General features: G+C 36.4%; 1 protein-coding gene across 5 annotated transcripts in view; it reads left to right on the forward strand.

Annotated features, from left to right (window-relative positions):
- The window catches only part of LOC149773717 (baculoviral IAP repeat-containing protein 7-like), a 51,443-nt gene that overhangs the window by 25,128 nt on the left and 4,422 nt on the right, over positions 1-21,893 (forward strand). For 2 of the 5 annotated variants that reach the window (XM_089946179.1, XM_089946178.1), the window contains exons 2-7: positions 4,148-5,039; positions 5,709-5,860; positions 7,907-7,994; positions 12,856-12,999; positions 14,771-14,988; positions 15,551-15,650. In XM_089946179.1, coding sequence (XP_089802305.1) covers positions 4,322-5,039; positions 5,709-5,860; positions 7,907-7,994; positions 12,856-12,999; positions 14,771-14,988; positions 15,551-15,650 — 1,420 coding nt within the window. In that variant the 5' untranslated portion in view covers positions 4,148-4,321. The remainder of the gene's footprint in view (positions 1-4,147; positions 5,040-5,708; positions 5,861-7,906; positions 7,995-12,855; positions 13,000-14,770; positions 14,989-15,550; positions 15,651-21,893) is intronic. The other 3 variants (XM_089946180.1, XM_089946182.1, XM_089946183.1) reach the window with 3 other exon arrangements.

Below are 21,893 nucleotides of genomic sequence, written 5' to 3' on the forward strand. Positions count from 1 at the left end.
ACGGAAGACTGCCGTCATTGACAGAAAACTCTCCCGACTGAACATTGACATTGCCTGCCTCCAGGAGACCCGACTGGCTGACAGCGGCACAATCAGGGAAGCCAATTACACGTTCTTTTGGCAGGGGAAGCCCTCGGATGAACCTAGGCAGCATGGTGTAGGCTTTGCCGTAAAGAACACGCTACTCGCCTTCATTGAACCTCCATCATCAGGTACTGAGAGAATCCTTGCCCTCTGGCTGTCAACATCCTTAGGCCCGGTCAACATCTTCAGCGTATACGCCCCAACTCTCTGCTCCACATATGAGGAGAAAGACAAGTTTTATGAGGCTCTGGATCAGGCAATATCCAGTATCCCCAACAATGAAAGCCTTTACATACTAAGAGACTTCAATGCTAGAGTGGGAGCTGACCATGAGGACTGGTCCACCTGTCTCGGCTTTTACGGAAGGGGCAAGATCAACGAGAATGGTCAGCGACTGCTGGAGATGTGCTGCTTCCACAGCCTATGTGTGACCAACACTTTCTTCAAATGCAAGGAGATCCACCAGGTGTCGTGGAGACACCCACGTTCACGCCACTGGCACCAGCTAGACCTCGTCATCACCAGGCGTGCAGAACTGGCCAGTGTCCTCCTCACCCGCAGCTACCACAGCGCCGATTGTGACACGAACCATTCCCTCGTGGCCAGCAAGGTGCGAATATTACCCAAGAAGCTGCACCACGCCAAGAAAAAGGGTCACCCACGCATCAACACCTGCTGTGCAAGCAACCCAGAGAAAACACAGCAGTTCATCAGCAAACTGAAGGAAGCCCTCACCAAAGTGACCCCTGATGACACCATTGACTCCAAATGGTCCCATATCCGTGACTCTGTGTACAATTCAGCCATCACAGCTTACGGGAAGAGTGAGCGAAAGAATGTCGACTGGTATGAGGCAAACTGGGAGGAGATGGACCCCGTGACTGAGGCAAAGAGGAAAGCCCTCCTGGCATACAAGGCTGCACCTAGTCCCAGAAGACTACAAGCCCTCAGGATTGCAAGGAACAATGCCCAGAAGACTGCCCGCCGCTGTGCCAACACCTACTGGCTGAACCTTTGCAACAGTATACAGACAGCTGCTGACACCGGGGATACAAGGGGAATGTATGAGGGTATCAAAAAGGCGACAGACCCCCCCCCCCCAGCTACAAGACCGCCCACCTCAAGTCCAAGACGGGCGAAGTCATCACAGACCAGGGGAAACAACTGCAGCGATGGGAGCACTATCTCGAGCTATATGCAACCCAAAACAATGTCACTGGAACTGCCCTGGACGCCATTTCAGACCTGGCTGTCATGGAGGAGCTAGACACACAGCCCACCCTGGAAGAGCTCGGAAAAGCCATCGATTGCCTTGCCTGTGGGAAGGCTCCTGGAAGCGACATCATTCCGCCTGAAGTCCTCAAGAGCGGAAAACCAGCACTGCTCCAGCCTCTACACACACTCCTCTGCCTTTGCTGGGAACAGGGATACATCCCACAGGACATGCGTGACGCCAACATCGTCACTTTGTACAAAAACAAAGGAGACCGTAGCGACTACAACAATTATCGGGGCATCTCCCTCCTCAGCATCGTCGGAAAGGCTTTTGCCCGTGTTGCCTTGGCGCGCTTGCAGATCCTAGCCTCCCGCGTCTACCCAGAGTCCCAGTGTGGATTTCGAGCCGACAGGTCAACTGTAGACATGATCTTCTCACTACGTCAGCTGCAGGAGAAGTGTCGCGAGCAGCAGATGCCCCTCTACATTGCCTTCATAGACCTGACGAAGGCGTTTGACCTGGTTAGTCAGAGTGGACTCTTCAGACTCCTGCAGGAGATCAGCTGCCCGCCACGTCTGCTTGCTGTCATCATGTCGTTCACGAGAATATGTACAGCACATTGTGCTTCAATGGCGCAACATCTGAAGCATTCCCAGTCATCAGCAGAGTCAAACAAGGCTGTGTCCTTGCGCCGACGCTCTTTGCCATCTTCTTCTCCATGCTTCTCCAGTACGCATTCAAGGACTGCAGCGAGGGAATGTACATCCATACCAGGGCTGACGGCAAGCTGTTCAACATCGCCCGTCTCCGTGCTAAGACTAAAGTCACAGAGGTACTCATCTGTGAATTGCTCTTCGCCGACGATGCAGCCTTGACATCACACACGGAAGATGGACTTCAGCAGCTGGTATGCCGCCTCTCCCATGCTTGTAAGGAATTTGGACTGACCATCAGTTTGAAGAAAACGAACGTCATGGCGCAGGACGCAGACTCCTCTCCCTTTGTCACCATCTATGGGTACAACTTGGAAGTTGTAGACAACTTCACATACCTCGGGTCTAACATCTCCAGCTCACTCTCCATTGATTCTGAGGTGAACGGCAGGATTGCCAAGGCAGCAGCAGTGATGGCCAGACTTAAACAGAGAGTCTGGAACAACCCCAACCTCACAGAGAAGACCAAACTGCGTGTCTACCAAGCCTGCGTACTCAGCTCACTTCTCTACAGCAGCGAAACATGAACCACCTATGCAAGACACGAGAGGAAACTCAACAGCTTCCACCTGAGATGTCTGCGGCGCATTCTGCACATCCAGTGGCAGGCAAAGTACCCAACACAGAGGTTCTAGAACGCGCCAACATGAACAGCATGTTTTCCATTCTCAGCGAGAGGCGCCTTCGCTGGCTTGGCCATGTCAAAAGAATGGACCCAGGTCGCATTCCCAAGGACCTGTTATATGGGGAGTTAGCAGAAGGTGCACGACCAACTGGACGACCACGTCTGCGCTACAAAGATGTTTGCAAGAAGGATATGAAGACGGCAAAAACATCAATGTCAACGACTAGGAGAGCTGTGCAAACAACCGTTCCAACTGGCGCCTAGCTGTCAGGCAGTGAGTTCAAAACGCAGAGGAAGAGAGAAGAATAAAACAAGCTGAAAAGAGAGCTAGAAAGAAGGATAGGCAAAATCTTACTTTGAAGCTACGCCATCGTCTACCGTAGACGGACGGATGCCAAGATATATATAATATGTACGCTGTATCAATGATATAACACGAGATGTATACATTTTTCATTAAAAGGAAATGAATCTTGCCGAGTTTCCTTTTAATGAAACATGTATAGGAGTGGTATATCATTCATACAACGTACATGCTATACATACATACATATAAATATATACTTACGTTGTGCGAAAGAATCAGCTGCTCAGATATCTTACAGATATACGGCTTGCTGATTCAAAATCGACGGTTTCATTGTGGGTTCATACTATCCATGACGAGGGAGAGAGAGAGAGAGAGAGAGAGAGAGAGAGAGAGAGAGAAAGAGAGAGAGACAGGGGAGGCGACCATTTGAACAATTTAATATTTAATAATTATTAATCGAGTTTTAGAATATTATAATAGGTTTACGAATTAGCAACAACAAATGATTAAATACGCTACAGTATGTGTGCCTCGTATGCTCGTAACCCACACATGTAGCATACAGGCTAGTGTTGACTAGCGATTGCAACTATGTATCATCGATACATAGATAGATCCCAATGAAAGCGTAAACATACCGTTACGACGAACCTGATTATTGTAGGTTACTTGGTACAAGTTCAATTTTAATGTTTTCATCCAACACCATATGTATTTCTCTCTCACTCCAGAATTTTGCTTTACGCACGAGAGGGGAGAGGGGAACGGAAAAAAGGATTCCGATGAAATTGTGTACCATTTTAATTTCATTTAGAAAACATGGACTATTAATACTTTTTATCATTATTTTCATATATCATTTATGAATAATGAATGAGTAGAAATTGATCATTGATCTAAACGTTTGCAGTTGAAAAAATGTTTATATGTTCGTATTATTGCACCATGGGCGGATCACAATTTTGATATACCAATAGTATAAACGTGAAGATACCTACCCAATACCATAGGCAAGAACGGATGGTTAATTTTTTTTTCTTCTCATGAACAATCAAAGAACAGAATTCTTTACCCCGAATAATAATTACAACTGCTGAATCTTCAGAAAGTGACGCTGCGCGATGCACCAATATTAGTATCATAAAGCGTGAAACTAATTCAGAACAGGGTTAATAATTGCAACTTTTATATATTTTCAGGTTCTTAATCAAGTGTCATCCGTAGTTATTTCCATCCGGGTACGCGCATTTGACTTTTAGAGAGATCTGAAGGCATGTTACTCGTCTTAATCATGAATCTCACATTTCTAATACGTTTTACAGTATACGAATAACTTTCGTCCCCTTTCCGTGCACGATTCAGGTTTCATAAAGATGAGGCATGGAACATGTATGGAGGTGTGCTTTCTATTCGCAATGTGTATCGATTTGTCAGGAATCTCACTCAAAGACAGGCAAATAGCATTGGTATCTTTGCTAGATAGCCTACAAGACAGTAGTATAATTATTTTTGGAAGACGCTTTAAAATTATACTAGTTTTTGCAAATGTGAAATCAAAATATATTTCCATCCTTTTTGATAAAATGACAGCAAAATCCTCAATTGATCTCTCAAATCTTTGTATGAAGAATATGAATATGGCATATAAGAAAGACAAAGGCAATTTTCTATGGCTAGATTTGTACATTTGTCAGCCCATCAGCAAGTTACTTTTATCACAGCTTGATTGTTGTACGAAAAGGTTTATATTTTTAGAGTTCAGTCAGGTTAAGTTAGGTTACCAGGTCTCTCATACGTGGGATAAAGTGAGACGTTCTATCACTGGAATTGATGGGTATACATTGCCTGTTGCCTTTCCGGATCTGGAAGAAGACCCCGTGAATGTAGTTAGTGATAATTACTATGATAGGCCTGTTATTCCGAATAAATGGCAAAGTTTGTATGATGGTAAGGATGTAACAAGAGTTCCACCAACGCAGAAGACGCGATACTCTCAATTCTCGCATGGATCAACGAGGCTTGCAACGTTCACAAACAGTGGATTCTTTACGGATCCCCAAACATTTGCGGAGCTAGGATTTTTCTACCGAGGTAAATATGAATATGTCAAGATAGATCTTAAATTTGTTTACTTTTTGTATGACATTTACAGCATATGTTGAGCTTATTGCATTCGTCATCATTAGTGAAAACCAGCTCCAGCTTAAAATAATTTGTGTAAACTATAATTATTATAAACGGGAGTGCTGATTTTAATTAAAAGATTCAAATATATCAAATATTTATATGCACACATTCTTACTTATTTCTTTCATTATATTATTGCAAAGATGAGACAATGTGGGTCATTTAGTAGTGTTTCACCCTAAACATCTGAGTGTTGTTGGTTGTCCCAACGTATTTTCTGAGCTTAGAAACAACCTTTAGTCGCCGACGTCCTATGTAGAACACTTCCAGTAAAGCCTGAACAAATGCGCATGAGATGGGCATGATAGTGGGGAGAGGTGGAAATCTCTGACAGTTTGTGTCTTGCTGAAGGGTTCTTTTGATATCACATTACAAACGATTCACATCATGGAACTTTGATTCCCACTTAGGTACAACAGTGGGTACTAATTCTTCATGTTCCCAAGGAAGTCAAGATGATTTGTTTTGGTTAAAAGCATTACCCTCAATGACTTTCCTCGGAATCTCCTTTCGTTTGTATTGATACAAGTACATTATCTCATCCTATTTTCATCATCTACCTTCTCCAAACAGGGCAAGGAGACAGAGTATCCTGTTATGAATGTGGAGTCACATTATCTCAGTGGCAAAAAGACGATGATCCTTTATTGGAACATATTCGTTTTTCACCTGAGTGTCAGCATCTCAGTGCAACAATTGACCCGGATACTCTTAAGGATTATAAGGTACGTAACTACTGTTTTTAACATCAACAATAGTTTCTCTCCATGGTTGTTCTACATACAGTTTTTCGCCAAACGTCCTGAAAAGCCATAACTTTTTATATTAGATGGGGTTAGACTGCTGGTGGAAAAAGATAGTTCGTGAACGCAGGTTTACACGTCAATTGTAGTCCGTGAACAAACACTTTCTTCGAGTACGTCATTTTCGATGCAAATCAAGTTTCAGGTGATAAGTAGTTTGGATAATATTATAGGTATTTTATTCAGCATCTCTTCACGTTTCCTGACTTCGATAACTGTCAGAGTGCATAATTGTAATTGGTATCAATGACACCACGTTGTTATCTGTATGTATCCTTGTCCGTTTGTCAGAAACGCGAGAATAATATTATAAAATATGTCCCTTGTGAACATTTTTCAACGTGAGGTCAATATCATATGGAATATGTGGTGGAACCTATGTTTTTATCAGAGGATTATAATATATTAATTGTATGGATTCTTTCAGTTTCAGAACAGAGAGTTCAAGACTTGCTTTGTTTGTGACGTTGAAGCTAAGATAAATTATATTCATTGTCGTTCTCGTGAACAGTTTTGAAAAAGCGAGATAACATCATGAATTACTCTCATAGAGAAGGTTGATTCAGCTTTGGAAGGAGATGTACATCGAAAACAAAACGTTTGAGAGAAAATATTTCTTAAAAAACCCAGCATTGCTTTGGAAAACCCTTTTAATATCTAAACAAGTATGATGGAAACTGCAAATCTAGTGAAATAGATAAAGGCGGCAATACTTGTCCATGCTGCTAGACAATACTCGTCCATGCTGCTAGATAAGAATCGTCCCTTCCATATTAGACCACACTGCTAGAAAATGCTCGTTCATACTCGCCCATACTGCTAGGCAATACTCGTCTTTGCAGCTAGACAATGATCGTCCGTACTCATCGATTCATTTGAAAACCATGTAGTTTCTTTCAGTGGTGAACATAACGATGCTACTCCTAGGTGAAAATTTTAAATGTAGCTTTTCAAGAAAATGGAATGAATAATTGAACTTTAAATGAAACCATTGAGGAAGCCAATGGTAACCCCAAATTGTTAAATACACTTTTACCATAAGTATGAATTGTAATAAAAGACATACAATCTGTAAAATTACCCGAATTTCTTCATATTTAATATTCAATTGAGTCAATACATTTATATCCACATTGTATCATTTTTGAACTGTATTACAACATGGTCCAGTCTATCATATATGCAGTGCGAGATTCCGGAAACACCTAACGTTACATTTGAGGCATATCTGCTCTCTCAAGAGGTTAGGCAAAATTTCATGTCATGTCATCAGGTGAAATGAGAATAAGATGAAAGCAGACATAATGGAAGCTGAACAATACTATCTCCTTAATGTTAAGAAAAATCCAACACGCCATAAATTTTAGATCTTGTGTCCCTTGAAAGGTCCAAACGTAAACTGACTTGTAAATTCCTAGATTTACAGGTCGCTGATCAGGTTGGGAAATGACAATCATTGGAATTTAAAAAATAATGAATGTAACAATTCTATACTAAATGTGGAATGTATAATTTTGTTTTAAATCTCTAGGAATCCGATCTATATTTCCTTGATATGGCAAAATATAAATCACGTGTATACGACTGTGTATGAAGGAAAACATGATCGTGTCGAGAGCTTAAGTTGCAAGTATTGTTTAGTTTTTAGCGTTCTTCTCGTTGCATTTCAGTGCACTGTGTAATTTATTTGAACCCATCAAAGATAACATAGTCAATATAAAGAGAAGTAGAAACGTCTTAGGCAGCTTTACCCGAAAACGTGAGGATACGAAAGGCTTTCACTTCCTCGGTAGTATGACGTTTTATGCATATATGAAAATACTCAGTTTTCCTATATCACAGTAGTGATTTACATAGGCTATGATATTAATTATGGACGTTGTTGTCATAACTATTGCTGACATAATTAGTAAATGGGAATTCGTTTTGTACGTTTTTGCAGGAACATTTTTCTTTATTTGTTTAAAGCAGCTTGATTGTTTCTGTTTAACACTGAAGGGACAGTTTCAGAAAACAAGAACCGACGAGCGAAACTGGAGAGAAGGAGTCAGGCAGGGTGAGATATTTCGAGTAACAATGTACATGATTTGAATGATATCTTGCTCATCTGAGTAATATAATCTATTTAATGTTGATTGTTGTAATGAAAACGTTATGTATTTTCAACACAGTAGGTTACCAGTAGATACACAGCGTCACTCCATACGATTTAACTTTTACAGAGCCTGAGATAACAGTAAAATGACATGAACAGACCAATGTGTCATGTGAATTACAATTTATAGGTATTTAACGTTAAATCAGCCATATATATTAGAAATACGAGCATACCGAATTTGACATTGGTATTTAGGAAATCCGTTATGTAGAAAATCACCAAAGGATTACTGAAGCTCTCAAATTATTGCATTTATAAGATGGCAAAGTTCATTGAGATTGGAGATATGATTAATTTTTTTGTGTTCTTTTCATACATTTAAAGAATAATCACATGTTATCAATGTATTCAATCTGGTCACTTTATATTGTCGACATTTTATATTTTACAACACCTATATGACAGATGGAGGGTGAAATATAGTGTTGTAAAAACTTGTAGTCAACCACCTTACATATAACAAGAACCGGTAGGTCAACCACCTTACATATAACAACAACTTGTAGGTCACCCACATTACATATAACAACAACGAAAGCTTGTGTAAACAATGCAAGATAGAACAAGATATTCTTCACCATTCAAGAGGTAATATCATATAAACAGAAATAAAGAAATGTGTTCCTAGTTATATTGTATTATTACTCAGTTAGTTTCACTGTTCACTATTGGATTGGACACCACTGTATTTTATTCAGTTTTATCTTTTTCCACTGATGCTAAAATCAATATTGTGTCAGACAATTATCGGTGACATGACCGCAAAGGTGTGGTCAATTTGTAGACTAAATCAAATCCTAAAACAATATGGTATACTATAACATATTATTGATTTCTCATGTTACGTGATGTAAAATGTGTAATTAACCAATATCAAATCCGCTTCTGACAATTATGATTTCTAACTTAGATTCATCTAATTATGGCTTGATAAACTGCAAGCAACATATGTTACTTGTTACGTCTAAGAAACGGTATAGATTCAGATCTGCTGGCACTTTACACGACGGCAGTTTTGAGTCTGTGCAATTAGCAATTGGACTGAAGACATAAGCGATTATTTACGGTAGGTTATCTTAAATCCATCCGACCTGAATCAACGTAATGTTAGTCACTAAGAAGGAAGAATTTTGTAATACTGGTGGACAATGTTTTAGAACAAGTATTGTGGGTAAATTTGATTGGCCTATACTTTCACCTAATACAGACTATTGGTTTTGAAGAAAGAGCAAACTTTTTATGACCTTACGTATACAAGATTAACCAGTTCCAAGCTAATTGTGAAGCTTCGCAAAAGTACTTAGGTACTGATATATTCAACTTTCAGGACACTTTTCTAAATTTATTTATATCCTAAGAAACAATTTGAATTTATTACCCTTTTTATTACCGTACAATTGGTATTAATCCTCGTATATATGTAACAATGGGTTAGGGGATCATCCCACTGACTACCTGATAATTCAGTATAAGTGAGACTTGCTTTACCGAGAATACTGGTTAACACTAGTACATATAATTATATGCTAATTTTAACCCAATACAGAATTTAATATTAGCTACTTTTTCGGGGACAGAAAAAGAGGGATACAAAAGTCAAATGTCACATTTAAAATATGTCAACAGTATTTTAAGGAGAGAAAGCAAAAACTATATTTAGTGTCACAATTGTACATGCACACACAGACCCACACACGTATACAAACACAGAATATTAAAAAATTAAGGTCGTACATTTGCCAATGAACACATACTTTTTTTCATATATGGACATCTCTAGTATAATTCTAAATTGTGGTTACGATTTGTAAGAAAGTACGAATCATTCAAACGTTGTATTGTTGCCATTTGTCATCAAAATTTGTCCATGTTAAGTTCATGTTAGCATTCTGGTTTTTGACATTAGGGTAAAACTTAATTTCTTGTTTGAAATGTGTAGTTTTCAACCTTTCTTTGTTAAATCTATATTATTAGATTCATGATTTCAATTGCAACAAAAAGAGATTGATATGTTTTGTTTTGTCTATTCTATCAGACATAAATTCATTTTTAGAAACATGGTGCAGATGATTGCTCTTGTTCCTTATCCTCGCAATAAAACTAATTATGTATTACTCGCTTTTGGAATGGTTCCAAACAATGTGATAAAGTCCCTGAGGAATCTTATGTAAAGGGCACGTGCTTCTATAGACTTTTCGAATTTTGTTTATTGCTGAATTTATATGCGTTATTTAAAGTTTAAAACCATCTCATTATAAGACAGCTAATTTATAAAAGAAGAAAAAGTTTAATTTGCATTGCTCCATCAATAAACTGGTAGTCTAGATTCCATTTCAGTGCAGATGTAGAGGTATTCATTTTTAATTTTTTATGCATGTTTTTGCATTTTTCATTAAGGAGCAACCTTACATATCTGTGTAAGAAAGGAACCATATATATCTGAAATACTGTTTATACGAAGTTGGTTAGAAAAATACAGAAAAATGCATTTCAAACTCCATATAAAATCTATATTAATCCATGAACCATTTTAATTGACTATATTGTTTTGCATACAAAATTCCCTTTTTTACTCAGTGCATGTATATAACACTTGCATTTCTAAAATAAATATCAAAATACATCCATATTGGAGTTTTAAGAAAAACTTTTGAGTCATTTATTATGTAATTCAGTATATGCTGCAAATGCAACCGTCCAGAATGCATTCAAAGTATTTCTCAATTTGTTCATAAAGTATATACCAAAAGAGAAGATCTTTGTATATTTGGCATAGAAGCTGCTAAAATATCTTTCTAGTTAGGTGAGGTGACAAGTCATGTCACCTGAGTCATTTCGTGTGAAAGACTGCCCACACAGTTTTATATCTATAATTTTAAAACCATCTTCATAATAGTCTTTTGTCAAAATTTCGTTTTTCAATTTATCTGTTCCACAAAGACGGAAAAGTTTATCTAACTCTTGACGCGTATCTTTAGGTGGGGTTTGGTCAACTTAAAAATAGGTGAGTAATCTACGATAGGGCCAAACCTTTCAAACTACAATAGTTCAAAGTGGGGTTAGTGATCTGTTTTATCGCTGTGAAAGAAAATAGCCATCTTCTCTGGTTTTGCTTTTATAGGTTAACTTCACCAAGTCCTCTAAATCTATGGAGAATATAATACTTAAGTATGGACGATATGTTCTATTTCAGTCTAAATGGTATCCTTTACAGTAGCTTACACAATTTCCAGTTTTACGTCCAATTTATAATTTATATTTGTCAGTATTTACGGGTTAGGGTTTGGGTATCATATATATATATATATATATATATATATATATATATATATATATATATATATATATATATATATATATATATATATATATATATATATATATATATATATATATATATATATATATATAATATTGCTAGGTGATATCTAGAACTGACTAAATGAATATCTATGAGCCATGACTGGTGAGAGCGGCCTTATCTGCACACTATGAACAAGATATTATGTGCTGGTTGATTTTAATTCTTTTCATATCTTGGTTTTTCAAATCAGATGAGCTATCGCTGTACATAAAAGATAAATATATAGAGATACCTGATCACCTTGTCTGCATCCTCTTTTAATTTCAAAGCGTTGTGAACATTGTCCTTTTACAGTGACACAAATTTAATATCTTTATCAAGAAGAATATATCAAGCCTTGAAAGTAGTTGTATTAATTTAGAACATTTTAAACTTCGAAAGCTTTCTCAAAATCAAATAAAAGAAGTACATGTTGTTTTGAGTGAAATATAAGGTCATGTAGAATACGGATATTTTCTCCCCGTGTATCTGCCTTTTATAAAGCATGTTTTGTCACAATTTGTAACTAATGTAAGTCCGTTTGCATTGTGTGATAATGTGGGTTTGTGAGAACATTAATAAATATAATGGTATCAAGGTTCTTAACAATTGTTGTGGCTTATTTCCTTAAGCAAGACAAATTATAGCACGTTCCTTCTGTGCTCATAATAGCTCACCATTAATATAGGTAAAACTGATTACTCTTACACAATGCTGACCAATATCTCTACAAAATATTGTAAAGAACTTAACGGCAAATCATCTGATCCTCGACTTTAATTATTACGCTTCTTTTTAAGACTTGTAGTTGCTTCTGCTAAGGTTTACTTTGTATGTTTTCCAATTGATACAATGGAGAATGTTTACAATTCATTAAAGCCTCAAGATCATCTGGGTCTACATAGAATAGAATATTTCAAAATACAATTTTAGTTTTATTTAAATTTCCTGCTCATATATTTGTTAATGTTTAGTTAGTTTGGCATTTCCTTACTTGCACAGATTCTTTTCCAAATTACAGAAATCGTTTGAAACCCTTTCCCATATTCAATCCATTTTGCCATAGACCTTAATATGCTCCCTTCCATGTGTTGGCAGGAATTGCTACTAATTTAATTTCAATTTAATTTTTAATTTGTAATTCATGCTTTTGTTTTATATTGTTTTCCTCTTTATAAAGTGTAATCTCATTTGTAATTTTATCGTCTTATTGACATTTTTGTCTGAAGCATAAGTAATTATTCTGTCTATTATTTCTCATAAACGCATTTCAATACATAGTTGATAATTAATAGAGAATCTATTCTCAGGAGCTGTAGTTGGTTCCAAGTTAGAATTTCATGTGTGCAACATGTATTTCCTTGAATAATGTCTTGATTAGCAGCTGTGTATAAATTTCCTTGCAAATATTTTCAGTCAAAATCACATCTAACGCGGGATGTAAGATAAGATCTCCCCAATATGCATCCTATAATGTGCGACTTTCTACGTTTGCAAAATTCCCCTTGATTTCCGGGCTCAACATCCACCATGTGGCGGCTGCTGGCTTTTATTATACAGGTACGTAGGATTATAATATTACATTTTGAGACTTAAACGCTTTTGGCGGCTTTCACTTTTTCGGCAGCTGGAAACCGGTGTTCTATCACTCGAGACATCTCAAAGTACCACCGCTTCCCTTATAACACATGATTTAGGTTGTGGTACTCGTTGATCAATGGATGGAGATATGTTGTTAGAAATGTATGCTTGATATTCCAGACAGACTTATCTACTCTTGAAGGAAACTAATATCTACCTTGACAATAGCGTAACTGGGGTATGATACACACTTCGATAAGTAGCCGCTACTAGCGAGTGAAGTTTAGTCAAATAGACGTTCGAGATTAACCAGATGAAATTCAATGCATTTTAAAAGCATGAAGAAAATGACACATTGCTTTCATAATTGATGATATTCATCGGTATGCCACATTTGTGGAAGTAATTGTGTCAATGTGTACCAATTTCGGGGAGACCAGAGGGCTCTGAAAGCGGTTTCCATATTTAATTCTGATTTTATTTATTTGGCGGAAACAATGGGTGTCACGTTGCCTGCCCGCGATTACGTAAGTCAAGAGCTTAGGAACTGGTTAGAAGCCATGTATATATGTTAGACCCCGCGGCTATAGTTGTCCTGTTCGTAATTGTTACGAGAGCTCATCTTTGTTTGGGTGTCAAAAATCACATGTGGACGTTGAAAGCTTTGTTCAAGAACAAAGGACCCTTATTGGCGTCGTAAATCCCACCACGTGGACAGACGGCCGGAGTATTGTCTGCTAAGTTGAATAGAACAGGGTAGAATCGATACCCAATTGGAATTGAGAGATTGTGTGGTCACCATTTCAACCCGAATTTAACTCAGTACTTTGGACTAGAAACTCCAGTCATTGTGAAACATCGTGCTGAGAAGTTGTAGCAATAACTCCGGGAAACCGCTCGTGAATTGGCGGGAAAACTTAGAAAATTCTAAGGACTGACAAAGCTTCGTAAAGGAAGAGTTTAGGGGACATGCTTCCGGTGTGGTTTAGTCCCGATTCTCTAGGAGAGAGACAGAATAGAGACTTGTGGAGGAGTCGATTCTGAATCGAAGGCTAGTCGGAGAGCAGATTCAACGAGGAGGAGGAAAAGGAGTCGAGGAGGAGAAATTGGAAAAGGAGCAGTCGAGGAGAAGGAGTTAGATGGGAAATCGGAAGGAGAGAAGGCATTGGCGGGATATGAGAGATACAGATGAGTAGAAAACAAGGACAGGTGGAAAAACGATCTTACACTATAAATCACAGAATGCAATAGGCTATCACTTGGTCCAGAGGAAGAAGAGTGATTGGGAAATTATTATCGTTTGAATATTGAATTGTATTAAATTGTTATTCCTTTGAATTTCACCTTCGTGTTCTCAATAATTTAAATGTCGGCATTGCTGGCTGGGGGCTCAGATCTTTACCTCTCTCTATCACTAATTTCACTTCCTACAAAATCAAGCCTGGGTGGGACTTCCAATAAATAATATATTGGGAGCACCCCACCCCAACCCTACCAAACACCACAATGGGTATCAAGGCAATGATGCATTATACACAGGAGAATGTTAGTTTTATGGACGTACGTAGTTACGTATACACGTTTTAGCTGCTTAGCGTTACTGTCACCATAAAAAAGGAATGTGATTCCGACTGCAGTTTGCATTCCATATCCACGATATAAGACTCAGATTAGATGTGTAATTTTTTACATTTAGCTCAAATTATTGTGATCTCAAAAGATCTAATTTCTTCTATGATCCCACAAATAGATCATCATGACACAGTCAGATGCTATGCGTGCGACGGCGGCTTGAAGCGGTGGGAACCGGGTGATGACCCATGGGAAGAACACTTTAAATGGTTTCCTGATTGTCCCCACCTTGAACAGTCCAACTTCAAGTCCACAAGAAAGCAGATGAAAACAGATGAACAGTCCAACTACAAGTCTTCAAGAAAGCAAACGAAACCAGAAATAAGTAGTGAAAAAGTTAGTGAAGTTGTGCACACTGTCGACAATGTATTTTACTTGAGTTATTTCCTTGAAGCCACCAAGGCTAAGGTCATCTAGAAATTCAAACTGTGTATTCCGCATGCGTTAGAAGATAATCTAACGTCGCACATCTCTTGTAGAATTGATACTTTACTAACTTGAAAATCTACACTCACACACACACACATATATAATGCTACTCTATTTGCGTATTTCTCTTCTCCTTGAGTTAGATCTAATCTGAGACGTGCATTAGTGAATAATCATAACAATTCTAGTTCTATATCATAGAACGTCATATAGCCATTGAGGGTATATAATTTGGAAGTTCCAACTCATCGTTGGAAAGGCTAAATTAGATAAGTATCCTAAATACGAAACAAAAGAAAAACGTTTCACATGCGCATCTTTATGTATACTTCCGTTACGTATATAAAAAAAATAAAAACTATTATTAATGCAGTACATATCATGGTTCACATGAATACTTAACATGGGTCAAGAGGTAGTTGGTTTTTCACTGACTTTGAAACAGGGTATTCACGTAAAACAATTCCAGTTTCAGGACAAGGCATCAGCGGTAGATTTCCAGGAATCTCCACAAAGAGATCTTGCTGGCAGACACTCGGGATTGAGTATTGGAGAAACTAAAGAACATAGTAAGTTTATGAGCTTGATATCATTTGGAAAATACACACAAATACAAATATTTTTCGCCATTATTTATTAATGCCAACAATCGCAAGAAACCACTTAAATAACTGCAAAAGTGTGAAACCTTTTAATGTAAATTTGCATTTGTTGATATAACAGATTTTAAGATAAGCGAAATATTGAGCATATCCGTACTAAAGCATCTTGAGAAAGCACAATGTAAAGTTTTCGAAAACAATAAACAACTGTTTAGCTATTTGGTAGAATACCAGAATTATTGTTTTTCTTTGCAAATTTTATAGTTAGAACTGTATATTCCTGTCGCAAACTTTTCTTCTACATTTTTTGTTTGTACCATAATCTTGTATTTGAGATATTTTTATACAGAATTTGAAAATGTTTACCTTTAATATTTAACGTGTTTGAGTATATTAGAAAGGAGCTATATTCCTAAAGGTTTTGTGCAAATGTTACCTTCCCATTTGTAGGCTTAACACTAATTGGTACGATTTGATCTGTATTATGCTCTCATACAAGTACAACATAAACATCCATCAATACATCCATCCGTACATACATCAATCCATCCATCAATCCATTCATCCATCCATCCATCCATAGGAAAATGTCCGCTCGATAAGCATGCCATGCACACATAAATTTATTTCGAATCAGCTAAGTCGTCTTATATACAGTCATCGAGACCTTTAGCATATGATTATGAGCTATATCTCACTTTTCAATCTTCTTTGTTCATTTTTCGACAGTGTCATATAATTTACTTTGGACCTAGTTATGGAGATTGTTTACAATAGAAACAACTCAGAAAAATGATTTTTCGGTTCAGTATTCGGCGATAATAAGTTTCACATTTGACTGCAGCATCTGATTATCGATACTTTCAGTTTATACATTTATATTAAACCAAACACTATAAGCAGCTGTTTTAGTTGTGTGCATGTCTCCATGTTTCTCACTATCTCTGTGCTGAGAACAAAACCGAATCGATGTCTACAAATGTTGGTGAGTGTACGTGCAAGAACCGTGTTATTTAATTGTCCTTTTCTAAGTTGGGAACGGAAGTTTATGGTGTGCAGAAGAGATAATAATTGTACTAGTTGTTTACCTCTTGAAGCACAACTTCTACACTATTGCAGTAAACTTTTGCCATAAATTTTTCTGAGAATTTAGTATTTGACTCGACTCTATGGTATTAAACTAGGTAACTGAAAAAGTAAACAAGTTTTGTAAAATCATCAAATAATTTAATATATAAAATTAAAATTTTAGAGGAACTTACTGTTTTATTGTGAATTAAAACCTAAATAATCCAAAACGTTCGCAAGTCCAAAAAGTATATAGTTTCTGAATGAATCTCAGTGGTGTTCCGAATGAATTACAATCTTGAATGTGCTGATGTACCAATAGTCTTGAATGTGCCAATACACCGATAGCATTGATGTATCAAAAAGATATTATCCAGAATGTCATTGAACGAGTCGTCAATAATCAAAAAGTAGTGTTAAGTCGATTTCACGTTAATAAATCCAACGAATGATTTAAATAATTCCTCTCAAATTACATCTGAACACAAAATTGATTTTGGCTGAACTGAAATTATGAATGATGAATTGCCGTTTACCTCTTCTTGATATATGAAACTGAGACGTAATAACAGGACCAGGATGTGGGTCATTTTCCCTACAAATTCGTAAACAAGTTCATTTTCCAGAAGATTGTCAGCTGCGAACAAGGTCATGTCTTTACTGAACTTTTAGCGTATAAAATGTGGAATATCAGGTAGACGATATCATTTCCAAGCGTGAAACCTAAACTTTGAACTCCAGTTAAGTAAACATCTTGTTTACAAATGACCGTATTCTTAAAGTATAATGTACGATGTATATGCATTAGCTATGTTAAAGGTTATTGACACATGCTCTTACAATCAAACCGTGAACAAAAGTTCAATATGCAATATAAATAACATAACATTTTGAAAGCAACTAATATGAAATGCATACTTTTGTAAGAACTAGAAACTTTTTTGTATTTTTTGAAACCATTTGTCTCCGTATTCGACTTGATTTTCGGGGATTCGTCCCACATTGTGGACGTGTTGTCGTGGTGAATATAAAATTAATTCTTATTCGCAAAGTAGTCTCACTGTTTTGAAGTACAAGGTTCATAACAATGGAATAAATTCTTGCCTTTTTCATTAATATGGCAACATTATAGTATACCAACTAATTTAACATATAACATTTGCAAAGTAATTCTGAGATGTACTCAAATTCGCAGGACATTATGCAAACAAAAAGTAAATACCCACAAATGCCCCTCATAATTTTTCATCCACTGTTTTATTGATATTTGTACATTGTACTTTCCCATTAAAAGTACTATCCGTGTATATATGTTATATCCTTTTCTATATTTCCCTATTAAATTAATTGTTGGACATGATAGTTTAAGCGACCAACATTTAGATCACTAGCACACAAATTAGTATAAATCATATATCTCAAATTGATCATGATACAATGATCATCATTCTACAAATTGTCAAGACTTGTCTAACTGGGATGTGTGTGCTTTCGTTGTTCATGAAGGAAATAAATGATAACTTTTGTAAACTGTTGTATTAATTGGAAACCTTGCGAGTAAACAATGTATGATAGACATTCTATATTCACTGCGATTGGTGTTTTAATGTTCAGAAGACGAAAAACCCGGGGTCACTTTCAACACTTTTCTTTAAACATTGCAAATTCCCTTGAAACACATTCTGGAGAATGAATTGTGAGTCATAATACAGGTATTATTGACTAATATGTTCATCATTATCTCTCTCGTAACGTAGTCATAAATGAAAGTAGTTTGATTGGTATACTTATACTTAGCTTGTTGTATGACTGATGCTAAATTAATCGTAACATACTGGAGAAGAGATACGTGTAGGTGTGATGAAATTTTAAGATCATGTAGAAGAGTAAAATAATACTGTTGACAATAATTATCTTTGTGAATCTGAATGTCGAATTATATTTTATACTTTTGAACCGTCAACTTTTGAAACGGTAAACTTCTTTGCCAGCGTGTTGTGCGTTACCGTCAATGTAAACGTAAATGTCTCAAATTTACTCTCTTTATATTTTGTTAAATCATATGTCTTCTACATGAGACCAATATAGATCTCTGTCTCCTGATAAAATGATATCATAGTCCATTATAATAACACCATCACTTTCGTACAATCAATGTACCTAAGTTGTTCAATGTTATTAGTACATCAGTCTCATCTGACGATTATATCAAATTACATTAGGAAACTGATCGATACATTAATACATTCATTATATTTGGACATACATTTGTTGCCAATTAAGTATCTAACCAACACCAGTCAAATGTGCAATGAATATGTACTCATAGTTTGACGGATCATCAGGAGGTTTTTAAATTAATTGAGGCTAGGTTTTCTTGCGTTTTATATTTTATATTCCTTCCTGGATGAATAGTTGCACTGCTATTATTAGATGCATATAGAAATAAAGCATGTGCTAGTTGAAATCAAGATATATCCATCAATCTGTGTTATGTCACTCATTGATTCATGTAAGTGTTTCTTTTTGCACTGTTTTCATTGGATGTCGCATTTATTCCCTACAATGTTATAACGGCTATATTCCCTATATCGTGTTATACTCTTTTTCCAGCTTTATTTCGATTCAAAGACGCTCCTGTAGCCTAGTGGTTAGAGCATCCGCCTTGGAAGCGGGAGGTCGTGGGTTCGAACCCCGGCTGAGTCATACCAAAGACTTACAAAAATGGTACTAACAGCTGCCTCGCTAGGCGCTCAGCATTAGGAGGTTAGTGTTAGGACTGGTCGGCCTGGTTTCAAAATAATATGACTGGATGGGACATCATGCTTTATGTCTCCTGCATGATGCCCCAGTGCTAGACATCACTATAACCTGTCAAACTGCAGGCATCGTAGCGATATGACTGAAGAATTCTTAAAGCTACTTTATAAATCCTAATCACGCACACACACACACATTTCGACTCATTTCGTAAATGGGATTTAAATAGGTATTTCGACCAATTCCTAGACCGTTAATATTTCACCTCCATTATTAATGCTGCGGTTATTCCGACAAGAACAAAAAACTCTAGCAGAACCTATCTGCTCTGCGTAAGCTACGCTACATATCATGAAAAGTCGTCAAATGTAACAGTAAAATATGTCGATACTACCAGAGTGTGTTTTAAATCTTGTTTCAATAGGCCATTGTTAGCATTTCATGTTTTCTATTTAATTCATTAAGACTGTAACAGTGTTATTTCTGGTGAGGTGTTTATTCAAAACAACATATTACTAACTTCTGATGTTCAAAGATGACGTTGCTTGTATACCACTTATCCAATTAAACATCAGCGTAAAACCACAAAGATCTTAAAGGTTCTGGATACAACTTAAAGAATAGGCATTAAATGTTGATTTAAATAGCATTTTAATCTGATATATCTATTATGACTAACTTGAAATCAGCAAAAGGTGATACATATTAATAAACCTCTGGGGTTTGCTTTTATTTTTTAAATGTCAAAACATACTAATATTTGTAGTTTTTTGGCAGTTGTTTTCAGTCAAGGAACTGATATGCCCAAAACGTAACAATGCATACAATTTCACATAAATATAGTTTTGTCTTGAACACTTTTCGTTATTAAAGTTTCTTCTTTTAACTTATCCATTCTAAAACAGGCTCCATGACGCTTTATATTAACTTCAACGTTCAAATCAGCTTTGAATGCCTATATATGTTTCGTTCCGTTTCAGATGTAAGTTTTACTACTTAGTTTAATATTTTCAAAAAAACATTTTTTGTGACTTTTAATGTTCCACTCTCTGGTGCAAACATTTTCTCCCAAAGCTTTAAAATCTTTGCTCATTTTTTTTCATCTTTTTGTAAAAAAATTTCAGGTTCAGCGTGTGCAAAAACTTTATCTGCTTATGGTGGCTCAGCTTAGCATGTAATTTGATGTTAACTTCTGTAAAATGTTAAATCTTTTATGTTGTTGATATTTTTGCTTATTCGTAAAATACAAATCTTAAGTTGTTTTCATATCTTTTATGGTATGTTCATTCACATTTATTTCGTTTATGTCGTCCTCTACCTTTTGACCATTTCATCTTGCATTACGGAACCATTGCATATTACCAATATTAGATTGATGATCAAGTCACTAATGTTATTTGCCAAGCATCATTCATTAGATGTTTAATCTGTTGTTCTTTCAAAATAAATTAATGAAATATCTCTGTATGTTTGATTCAAAAGTGTTATAATATTCCAGAAGGTTTTAACTATATGCAAAAAGGACCAAAAGATTTATCACTATGTTTATCATTTGTTCAGTTGTTAGTAAACATTTCTGAGGGTTAGGTTATTACATTGTCTTACACTTGCTGTTTTTTAGAATGTGTAAATCAAATCCTAAGCATCGATAATGTAATCTTTACTTTTGTCGATCTATGATGATGGCCACTCTTCCATTATCACTTCGCACCAAAACTGATCACGTATTGCCAACTTGTTTTCTGTATGTCGTGATATATATAAATTAATTCCTTCGGATGTATTACGTATTTGAGTGTTGATACGTCTTTGTTTTAACCGATTAGTAGCTGCATAATTATACTTACATTATATAGTAAATTTGTAATCCGGTTCGTCTTGAGGTTTAAATCACTGTTACTTCTTTGGTGGATCGAGAGAGAGAGTTCTTCAGACGTATACTTTTGATGTAATATATAATGGTTTTGTAACATGATCTTCCGCGTGCTCAGTCTTTCAAGGAAAATCCAATCCACCGTGACCTCGTAAAGATATCGCCAACTCTGGCCTTGAAAACACATGTTCTGGGCATACCCTGATTGTAATACCTTTATCATCATTCATTGAATCGGTAATCATGCCCCTTTGTATTCCTTGCTAGAAACATTAATATAGCATAAATCAACGTCACTGTTTAACATATTTATCAAATACTCTACGAAACTGGGATAGGTACTAGAGATATGGTCTTAGTATGCTATAGATTTGATCTAAGAAACACACTCTTCTTTAGGTTTTAATAAAAGCGTAAATTGTTTCTTATTCAATAAATATTGTGCTTGTTCCCACCCTTCTCCGTTGCTTCCTACCATGTGGGCGTCACATATTTTAATGGTATAATGT

Source organism: Sinohyriopsis cumingii, unplaced genomic scaffold (assembly GCF_028554795.1).
Source record: "Sinohyriopsis cumingii isolate HCF-2022 unplaced genomic scaffold, ASM2855479v2 utg000622l, whole genome shotgun sequence".
NCBI lineage: Eukaryota > Metazoa > Mollusca > Bivalvia > Unionida > Unionidae > Sinohyriopsis > Sinohyriopsis cumingii.